The sequence below is a fragment of the Notothenia coriiceps genome, unplaced genomic scaffold (assembly GCF_000735185.1).
Source record: "Notothenia coriiceps isolate Sejong01 unplaced genomic scaffold, NC01 NC01_scaffold00037431, whole genome shotgun sequence".
NCBI lineage: Eukaryota > Metazoa > Chordata > Actinopteri > Perciformes > Nototheniidae > Notothenia > Notothenia coriiceps.
The window spans coordinates 124-8,122 of NW_011370132.1; the positions used below are offsets into that span (position 1 = coordinate 124).

Sequence of the window (7,999 nt, forward strand, 5' to 3'; positions counted from 1 at the left end):
TAACCAATTGCATACAATGTGTTGGAGCACTTGCCAATAGAAGCACAAGTGTTACATAATGATGTCATTATGTCACAGAAGTGAACAAAGGAGTCCAATCGAAAAGCAATAAGCAAAATAGGGCCACTTTAAAAATCAAAGCAGCAAAACTATCATACATTTTAAAATGTTCTCTAAATATTTCTTGGTAAAATGATTGAAGGACTGAAGTTAAAGCGGCAATACAGTAAATATAAACTATTACAAGTCCTGCATTCAAAAATATTCAGTAAAAGTACAAAATATTTGTATTAAATTACACTTAAAGTACCATAGGTTAAGATCATTGTTATGCAGAATTGACCATAAGAAAAGTTATGTGTAATTTAACTTGATTATATTAAGTTAATATTAAATTTCCCATGACTCATGGCCATTTCTACTGATCATAATTCCATTGTTGAGGTCTACTAGAATAGATTTACATTGTTCAATGTTCCAAACTCACATTGGTTTCTCATACAGCATCTCTGTATGGTAGCCTATGTGTATTCACTCTGTCCTAAACGCCATATTGGAGCTCCTGCCCCCCGGAAAATATTGATTATTATTATAATTGTCATTCCACGGCTTGTAGAAGGTGAATAAATGAAAGAAAGACAGGAAAACTGACATCCATTTTTACCTTTTTTAATGAACCCTGATTATTGTTTAATTACAAATGAAGATGAACAGAGAGTAGAGAAACTAGTACAGGTGGTTCCTCTGGGATGAAAACAAAAAGTCTCCATCTCTCCTCTGGAGTGACAGTTCACAGTCAGGTTGGACGTGAGAGCAGAGACGGAGAAGGGAGCCAAAATACAACGGTTAAACAGTACAAAGCTTTTTTTCTTACACAATGCTCCAAAATGGAAAAAATATATATACAACATAAAAAAAAAGAAGTTTCTTCCCCTGCTCTACATCATGTGGGGATTAAGTGACCCTCCTCTTGTCCATGTTAATATGGTTATAAAAAAAGACTGCACTTAAAACTAGTTGAAGTTAATGTGAAAGAGTGGAACAAAAAACGTACAGAATTCATGAGAAGAGACCGGGCCATGGGCAAAAGGGTACAAAATAATCAAAAATATTCATGTTAATAATATAATAATTACAAGAGTAACAGTAATATGTCTGAAAAAATACAGAAAAAAATAAGAACAGCATTGAGGAAATTGAGGGAAATTTTGGGGGAAAAGTTGTTCTCTTTTTTGTTCGAGACCATAAGGCACAGGTGCAGCAGTGCGGGTACGACTCACTGTTTATCTTTACCAGACACTCTTTTAAACTGCTACATTCTATATAGCTAAAATATATTTCTTTATCTGGCACTTAAAGCGATTTTTATTGAAAGAAAATGACATTCAAAACAGGAGGTTTGACACTTTTAATGCTGACTTTGTCGACAAGTAAAAGGATAGATTTAGTGTTTTTGTGCCTGGTAAAGAAAAATGTCAAAATAAAGTGGGACTATATAGGGTGATAGGGTGTGTGTGTGTAGACAGCATAACCATAGAAACCACACATACACAAGTGCACATACACACAGCACAAAATGAGCGAGTCAGGTTATGGGAAGTCCCTTTCTCTCCACTCCGCTCTGAGGTTTTGTGATGCCATTTCCTGTGTGTGTGTAAATGTGTCTTTGGTATGCCGTCTACTCCAGAGACTGCGGAGGGCGTCTGATGTCACGTGTGATGTCATGTTTCTCTTTTATTCTAGCCACAGTAAAGCCTTACTGTAACCAGGGCAGTGTGTGTGTGTGTGTGTGTGTGTGTGTGTGTGTGTGTGTGTGTGTGTGAAAATGGGTAGGGTTCACACAACCGATTGACACAAAGCCACGAGAGTCCACGCTCCAACCAAAGTCCAGTCTTATCAGCAGCTGCGGTCCTGTGAGGTAACGCGAACCTGAACACCTGCTGTCGGCCAATCAGAATCCTCGCATTTAATTAGAACAAGCAAGTCCGTAACCCTCTCTGAGTTTGGACCAGCGCCACTTTTTTTACTCTGGTGTTTATTTTTGGTGGGGTTCTCCTATCTGTGTCATGTTGTAAACCCCGGCAAATCTGCTACTCCAGGTATGGTATAACAAACACTCCGACCAACAAAGTAAATACAATTCGACCCAGGTGTGGTTAAAATTCTGCTCACCCATTTATCCTCGTCCCCTGAATACACAATAACTGTCTTTTTTAATATTTGTACAATATAAATATATAACTCTGACACCAGTGGCCTTTGTCACTGCAGCTCAACGGTCAAGAGAAGGCAAGGGTGAGAAGGCATAGGCTGAATTATACTGGTAATAATATGCCCCGTTAGAATATATACATATCTTTTACCGTTTAAAAATAGTAGGATTTTCCCGATCTGTATCAAATGACCATATTGAAATATAATATTTGAATTCAATATATATTTGAATAAAATATATATGTGTAGATTTACTTATTCTGTATCTCTCTTTTACAAAAAACAGAAGGCATGGTGGTAGTGTGTGTGTGTGATAAAATATTTTGCTGGGCGTAGCTTGATAAAACTCTTTGTTGGCTTTTAAAAAGAAAAAGGCACAATCTTATTTGGGATAGTTTGTTCGTTAAAATGGGTCTTCTTACTTAATAAAAATGTCATAAAAATATGTTTCTCGCTATCTCAGTGAGGGGTTTAGCCTGAGTTAACCTTGATATTTGACATTCGTTACATGCTTTCTCTCACCTAGACCAATCAGATCTCTTCAATCATCGCATCACGTGAACAGATACCACTGTTATCACCAAAATACAGAAAGACCTCAGATCACGACAAATGCCCTAAAATACTGTCCATGTCCTTTGACAGAAAGAATACAGTCTTTTCAAAAATAAAACAAATGGGGGGGAATGCAGAAGAGCTGCAGATCTGTGTGTTAAGAGGGAGACAACACGACGAATGCCCTCAGAACCCTCCAAAGATTGTACAAAGTCACAAAACGCTGTATCCTCGAAGCATAGGGTTTCTTTTTGACACCAGCTCTCTACGCACACACATTCAGGAACAAGTGTGTCTGTAATTACAGCCTTTCAAGTAGCTGCTTCCTCCTTTCCTCAATGAGAGAAAAAGGAGAGATCGAACCGGCTTTTTCTTTAAAGACCCAGGTGTGTTTTCTCTGTACACGTCCATTCGCTGGCTAACAAACGTCTCATGTGGCAGGTCAGTTCATCACAATCTCCATCTTCCATCTACTTTGACTGTCTTCAACATGTACAACTCCAGCCTCATTTCATGTCTTTGTACACTGTAGTGAATGAGGCACGTGGCCTCGGTGCAGCCTCATAGTGTCCGAGGTTTCTTCCTGGAGAAAAGGCTGATTGGAGAGCCTTTTCTAAATCACCCTCTTCAGTCTGTGAGGCCCACCGGAGCAAGGGCTTTTCTTCCCCCTCTGGCTGCTCTTCATCTTGGAAAGGACTGCTGGGTGAGGGCAGAGAGGCACTTGGGTAATCTCTATCGGGGCTGATGAAAGTTTTTAGTAACGTTAGGATCTGGCTGTACAAGGTGAGAAGTTCTACTGCTGTAAGATGCAGGCTGCCTTTAGGATGATCTATTATAACAAATAGACCAGTTGTGAATACATTATCTGGGCACAGGTGTGATTTAACTGGCACTATGAAGGCGATGTGCAAGTCCTAAGAGATAAAGACCCCCTCTTTGTAGGACTCTTTAGTTCAAAGTTAGTCAGAATAAAGTTGGATTATCTCTCAATGTTGTCAGTCACAGCAAGAACACTGTCTGCTGGTCATGTTTGATGGGGCTTGGCTTGCAGTACATTAGAGGCTACACACACAGGCTGTATGTCCCGACACAGGCCATAATGTCTGGTAGCTGACAGTACTGACCAGAGGAAGGTGCTAAGGGAAAGTGTGTTGATGCTGCTAAAACAGTGACGAAACTTGAGAAGTAACTATGGGAACATCTTGTTTTTACTATATTGTGAACATGTGTCATATGTAGGAGCATGTCCTACATATGACACATGTACAAATTCAGACAAAATATAAGTGTGTTTCTGGAATCACCTTTCAGTCACTATCTCTATTTTCCAGCTTTATGCACACTAATGCTGTCAAGTTACCGTGAGGCATTACGGTCTAAAACTATACAGTGCTGCAGGGATGATGATGATGATGATGGAAAGGTGAAAGGTCCGAGACAAACTCTGTAGTCTTAATTAGCCAATTGTTAGGAACCCGCTTTGAAGGTTTAAAGTTTTAAGACATGTAAAACCTTCCAGTTCACTAATGAGGTATTTTGCTGAAGTATTTTATGTCGTAAAACAAATGTGAAAATCTCTTAAGCTTGTGTTAACCACAGGCCTTATTTAAGGCTTCTGAATAGCACAGTCAAAAAAGGGCATGGGACCTAAAGGGCAAGAATGCTTTCCAGGGTTTAGGACTCATTCCTGCTGCGCTCCATTAAGTGTGTGGACTAGACTAAGGGTGTGTGTGTTTTGACTCCCCTGTGTGTGTGTGTGTGTGTTCAGCAGCCAGTGTTTTCCAGTGACAGCTGCGCCGTGGCCCTCTGCAGCTCCGAGCTCGCTCTGCGCTGGGTGGGAGGCGGTGGCAGCATCAACCCCAAAATAACACCTCCCGCTCCTCCTCTTCCTCCCCCGTTCTCTGCCTGCCCTACTCTCTTCTCCTCCTCCTCTCTGTCAGCTCTCACTTTCTTATCCTCTGCCTCGCCCCTCTCTCCGTCCGCCTCCATCTTCTGGTCTTCGCTCCAGCGCCGCTTGAAGCGCAGTTTGAGCGGGATGCAGGGGCTGACGGGAGCCACGTGGCCTGGCTCGCTCTTCAGGTTGATCAGGGGGAAGGCCTGGCTGATGCTGCTGCTGCTGCCGATGGGGGGAGTGGCAGGGGTCTTGAAGACATCGTCGTCTGGGTCTTCTTCAGGGTGACTGTGTGGAGGTGCGGAGAGGCTGCTCATGTTTCCGTTGGCCCGGAGATGGCTGTTGAGCTGATGGTGATAGTGATGAGCTGTCGGTGTGAAAATGCCACCTTGTTCCTCCTCGTCACTGTGATTGAGCTCATCATCCTCGCTGATGTCGGTCACCTGCACCTCCTCTTCCGAGTCGATGTCTGATATGGGCTCCACCTGGAGAGGAAGAATATTTCACAGCTTGACATTTTATTTATGACTCGGGCAAGATGTTATTAATGCTTGAAATGTTTGAGAGGCATTTCCAAAACCATAACTAAGTAGAAACACCACATCCTTTGTGTGTGTGTGTGTGTGTGTGTGTGTGTGTGTGCGCAGACTCACCTTGATCTTAGGAGGCCCCGTAGCCAAAGAGGAGTTGATTATCTGACTTGACCCTGTGAATGAGGAAGAGGAGGAAGAGGAGGATGAGGCACCAGCCAATGAGCTCCCAGAGTCCCTCTGCTTGCGCCCGAGCGGCGGCGGCTGCAGCTTGAACTTGAACGGTGACGGGTGCTGATCCCTCTCGTCGCCACCTGCTGACTGCTGGCTGAGCGGATGAGAAAGCGGCAGGGGCGGGCAGTGGAGGTGATGGGCGGCCGGCTTCTCCGGGGTGGGGCGGTGGGGCTGGGGGATGATAATGTTTGGGTAGTGGAGGAAGGCCCGGGGGCTGAGGTGGTAGTTGTAGACGGACTGGGTGTGGGCCTGCAGGTAGTGTTTCATGTCCTCCTGGTTGAAGGAGAAGTGGGAGCCCAACATCGGAGAGGACATGGAGGGAGAGGGGGTGTAGGACATGTGGGGGGTGGGGGTCATGGAGAGGGCTGGGGACAGATTTGGGCCCAGGAGCCCACCAGGTCCGGGCAGGGGGGAAACGGGGAAAGGAGACAGGGAATCTGGGTGCACCCTGGGGCCGTGCCTGCCGAGGACTGCTGGGTAGATCCTGAATAGAGAGTCGTGCGGCAGGCGGGGGGGCAGCAGACCCCTGTAGGCCCGGTCCGGCCCCGCACCTCGCTCCTCGGCCCCCATGGCCTCCTCCAGCTCAGAGTTGGTTGATGTGCCGTCGCTGCAGTCGCTCACAGAGCCGCGGGCCATGCGGCGAGCCACGCTGCTGAACATGCCGGGGCTGCGCAGCTCCTCATTGGAGGAGAGCACATCTGAGGGTGTGGAGGGGGGGAAACGGAAGTGGCTGTTTCCGGTTGGCACTGGAGGGGCACTCTGAGGGACCCTACCTGTGAAGAGGAACAAGAGAGAAGGGATAGTTAGTTCAAGTAATACTTTGTGTACAGTTTATAACGAGATGGGAAAAGACAATCATTGCCTTAATTTTCTGCTCACTGAGTTATTGGACGCGTAGTATTATATATATTTAACACATTTTCTGTAAATAGGGTGTCAGAAAATCCGTCAAAAAGGGACAGAAATCTTAAGGGTTTTCACTCCAAATCAACATGTTTACTTAAATTATTTCAGAAAATAAAAGCAATGTGAATTGAAAACAAGCTCATCTTAAAAGAGAGACAAAGTCAAACTTAATTTGAAGTCTTATGGATATTTTATTAATTCAAATGTCCAAGTAAGCTCGCTACAGCACTTATTTCTTCAGAAAGAGAGATAATAGAAACCCCTCGATAAGAGACTGTATTGAGTCACAGGAGCTAGTTGAAAGAAGACAGGCTCAAAGGTGACGTTATTTCTCCTGTTCTTTGGAATACACAGTATTTTGTCCCTCATGTCTAATGGCGGCTGTGTATGAGGTTAGTTTTGCTTTGTGAGGTATCGGTCTCAAGGTTTTCTGCATGGACCCGAAGGAAATGAGGAAATAATCAGGGTCCTGCAGGTTTTGCCAACTCAAATTTTTTTAAGACCTTTTTAAGACCACTTTGAATATAATTTAAGACCTATTTCACGGCAAAAAAGTATGAAGGAAAATTGCTAGGAAAGAAGAAATACGTCCCATAATTACTTACAAAGTAAATGTATTCATGTTCAACATAAGAACAATGACTGAACATAACAGCACAGAACAGTAGTGTCAGACACAAAGTGAGTGTGTGTGTGTGCTTGTGTGTGTGTGTGTGTGTGTGTTAGGGCTGTGCAATTAATCGTATTTTAATCGCAATTACGATTTTGGCCTGCCACAATTACGAAAACATAATCGGGAAAAAAGATAATTTTGCTTTGCTGCTGTAGGTTGTGACAGTGCACTAAAACATATTTGATCTCATTTATTTTAGTCTAATTTATATTTATTTATCATATTTATATATGTTTAGTAGCTTGTTTGCTGATCTTGTTTATTGGTATTTATTATTTTGATATTATTTATTTAAATGTATCATTTATTTAATTAATTTTTGTATTGGTTTTTCAGTTGAATTATAAGTTCAGGGTAATCAAAAGTTAAAAAGATACTGTTCAAATTATTATTTGTTTTAAAGTTCAATAAATGGATGTTTTCAAAGTCAATGAATAATCGTATTTAATAATCGTGATATCAATTATTGACCAAAATAATTGTGATTATGATTTTTGCCATAAACGAGCAGGTGTGTGTGTGTGTGTGTGTGTGTGTGTGTGTGTGAGTGTGTGTGTGTGTGTGTGAGTGTGAGTGTGTGTGTGTGTGAGTGTGTGACAAGAGCTATATTCAGTGCTCTGCTGCCTTGGCTACAATCTTTCATCATTGCTGTTGTATGATTGGTGTTTAGCTACGGTATTTAGCGTCTACAGCACCTCCGCTTTTAGGGTTGATGTCGTAGACCCAAACGTCGCCCGGAGGTCCCCCGGTCTTGTTGCGGGAGCTGCTGCACTAGCCAACGCAGCACTAGCTACCGCACATCAGCAAAACAGATGCTAATTTATTTTTGCAAAAGGTGCAGCGGGCTACAAACACGTTCCCCTCCACTGGTTTCAACCAAGCACTAAATTCGATGTTTTCCAAACAAATACGGTTGAACTGACACTTCCCCATATTTATTTGTAAGTAGATTCGAAGATACCTGAGTTTCTGACTGCCGCTAGCTGAAGCTTGGTT

At 43.0% G+C, this 7,999-nt stretch overlaps 1 protein-coding gene across 1 annotated transcript in view; it reads right to left on the minus strand.

Annotated features, from left to right (window-relative positions):
- Positions 1 to 653: 653 nt before the first annotated feature.
- LOC104967502 (ETS domain-containing transcription factor ERF-like) overlaps positions 654 to 7,999 on the minus strand; it is a 33,763-nt gene continuing 26,417 nt past the window's right edge. Inside the window, exons 3-4 of the mRNA XM_010796979.1 lie at positions 5,314 to 6,197; positions 654 to 5,145 (exon numbers count right to left, since the gene is read on the minus strand). Of these exons, the coding sequence (XP_010795281.1) occupies positions 4,534 to 5,145; positions 5,314 to 6,197 (1,496 nt within the window). The 3' untranslated portion in view covers positions 654 to 4,533. The remainder of the gene's footprint in view (positions 5,146 to 5,313; positions 6,198 to 7,999) is intronic.